The sequence below is a fragment of the Centruroides vittatus genome, unplaced genomic scaffold (assembly GCF_030686945.1).
Source record: "Centruroides vittatus isolate TY-2023 unplaced genomic scaffold, ASM3068694v2 contig_174, whole genome shotgun sequence".
Classification (NCBI taxonomy): Eukaryota; Metazoa; Arthropoda; class Arachnida; order Scorpiones; family Buthidae; genus Centruroides; species Centruroides vittatus.
The window spans coordinates 1-2,761 of NW_027121059.1; the positions used below are offsets into that span (position 1 = coordinate 1).

At 35.9% G+C, this 2,761-nt stretch overlaps 1 protein-coding gene across 1 annotated transcript; it reads left to right on the plus strand.

Moving 5' to 3' along the window:
• The first annotated feature begins 1,495 nt into the window (after positions 1-1,495).
• On the plus strand, positions 1,496-2,095 carry LOC136969134 (uncharacterized protein PF3D7_1120000-like). Its single transcript, XM_067263227.1, has one exon. The coding sequence runs from the start codon at positions 1,496-1,498 to the stop codon at positions 2,093-2,095; it is 600 nt and encodes a 199-aa protein (XP_067119328.1).
• The last annotated feature ends 666 nt before the right edge of the window (positions 2,096-2,761 follow it).

Here is a 2,761-nt window from a genome sequence, read left to right on the forward strand (position 1 = left end):
TGGCAGAATCGAACAATTAATTCTAAATGGCGGCAAGTAGTCACTGTGCAGCGATTAACAAATAAACATAAAAGAACGAAGCAAAAAAATTAATTTTCAAAAAAAATCGAAAAAACCAATTATTTCCGAAATGTTCGCTATGCATAAAATCGGAAACAGAATCGGCGGTTTTCGTAGAATAGATACACACGCTCGGAAGTTTTTTGGAAGGTGGAAACAATTATATACTCGAACTTGCATCCGTACCAGGATTATGCACCAGAAAAAACTCCGGGGGCGTTTTCCTCCCTCTGGCTACTGATAATCAAGAGGATTATTTGGCACCTATCTACACTTTTAAATGCGCTATCCAGTTACTTCCTGAAGCTTTTATCATCTCACCATTCTCCTCCTTGCCTGATTTTCTGCGCAAAAACTGCTCCGTACGAAATGACGTCACAATTGAGGACATAGGAAATGAAAAAGACGTCCCCACACTTGGCGCAGCAGCACTTTTGATCTGTTTTTTATCGCTTCTCGGCCTTATGGCCAGACCAAGACTTGTCAAGTCAAATAAGTTCTTGAAGTAGGAAGTAGACTACTATCCTATAAGCCCATACCGAGAAGGCGACGAGTTCCGAGGATTCGTATGCTGTTGTGACCAGTGGTGATCGTGTTCCAGTGTTCCTGCCTTGGTGACCCGTTCCTGCCTGGCTGGCGTTTTTGGCTGTGGTTCCTGTCTTCGGCTGGATTTCGTCTTTGGCGATTGTTCCTGCCTTGGATGTTCCTGGACTTTGGTTGTTTCTGCCTTGGATATTCTAGGACTTTGGTTGTTCTTGCTTTGGATGTTCTTGGATTAATTACATTTTTGGACTTCGTTATTTACAGCGTTAAACTCTGAAAAAAACTGTAAGATAAAATTTTTTGTGAATTTTTGAGAAGTTAATCTAAGTTTAAGATGGAAAAGGTAAAAGAAAGTAAGAATTATGAGGAACTAGAGTTAAAAGTTATGGCTCAAGATAAAGTAGTGTGGAAAGAATGGGTGGAGTACTTAATGTCTATTTTGGATGATACAGAGGCGTTAGTTCAGGTTGATGAAATATCAGAGAGAGTGTGTTTGATAACAGCTAAGGATGAAGAGACTAAAATTAAAATACTAGAGTTAAAATGGGTTTGGAAAGAACAATTTTTGGAAATTAGAGCTAGAAAAAATGACATAAAAAAAATACAGATGTTACATGTTCCTTATATGATAGATAGGAAAGATATAGAACAGACTAAGTGAATATGAAAAGATAATCAAAATAGAGAAAAAATATTATTTGCCAGATGAGAAGATCTTAACAGGAAAATGCTTTGTGACAATAAAAATGCAGAAGTTAATACCGAATTTTGTAGAGATTAAAGAATGTGAAATAAGGATAGAATATCCAGGTGTTAAGTGGTTATTCCTATTTGCTTGTCACCCGAGCATAGGGCAAGAGATTGCCCTAGTGTTAAATGCTTTCAATGTGGGATGACTAAACATAAAAGAACAGAATGTCCAAAAAATAGACTAAGAGAAATAGAAAATAACGATAAAATATTAGAACAGGATGTGGATGAATCTATAGAACAGGAAGTTGTGAGAGAAGAAAGAGAGGTAGTAGAAAAACAAAATAATTCTAGAGAAAAGATAGTACAGGAGTTGCAGGAAGTTTATAATGAATTAAAAAGGAGTTTAGAGCAAGAAAAAGAAAGTGGAAGTGGGCAAAAGGTGAAAAGTAAAAATATACAAGAGAAAAAAGTTAAAGCAAAACCAGGGATAAAGACAAGATCACAAGTAAAGTATAGAAATAAGCTTCTTGTTGAACAGGCTTTTGGAGAGAAAGATGATCCCTTGCCACAGGTTTATGAGATTAAATATAATGGACAAGAGTATAAAAAGACGAAAAGTGAATTAGAGGAAGAGGGATGGTTGGAAACGAACTTTCGGTTATGGGGAGCCATTTTACGTGATCCTTATCCAGCTGCAAAAAGTACTATGAAAAAAGAATTTATACGTCGATTTAAGGGATGTGATCCACATCTGTTTGCATATAAAGCGATAAATGGAGCGATTGTAGCATATGAGTAGTTTTAAGTGTTTGTTGTGTTGTTTTGTTTCTTTTTGCTTTTGGTTTGATGTTTTTTATTGACACAAAAGAGGTTTTTGGTGTTTTAAGATTGTATTTATATGAGTTTTGAAGTTTATATTTTTTGGAGTTTTAATAACTTTTGAGAGTTTTTGGGTTGATGTTTAGTTGGAACTGATTATGATTGTGATGTTTACTTACCAGATTTTAAGATTGTTAGTGAAAACTTAAATAATGTTTTGTAACTTACCTTGTATGTTTCTTTGATGAGTTGGCTAATGTCGTTTTTAGTTGTGTTGAGGTCTTCTTTTTGGACCTGTGGGAAGAAGAGTTTTATAGTTTTAATTTTGTTGTTTGTTTATAACTTACCTTGTTCTTGTATTGTTGTTTGGTGCTAACCTGCTGTGGATAATGGTTTTGGTAGTGTCTTGTTCAAGTTTTTTGACGTGGCCATTAACCCTGAGTCCCCAATTGTTACCTTACTGGGTCACTGTGGGCCTGTATTGGGAGCAGGGGTATGGGTGGACGGTAATTAGAGGCTCAATATATCTCTTTCCCATAGAGATGAGCCTCTTCAAAACTTTCAAACCACAGTATCTGTTCAGTTGATCTAGACACTTACTAATTTTGCTTTGTTTTTTACAGTTTTACCCGTTTGGAAGTGCTAC

What these genes read in the sequence shown, in the direction of transcription:
- LOC136969134 (XM_067263227.1), top strand. Translation starts at nt 1,496, where the DNA reads ATGACTAAACATAAAAGAACAGAATGTCCAAAAAATAGACTAAGAGAA.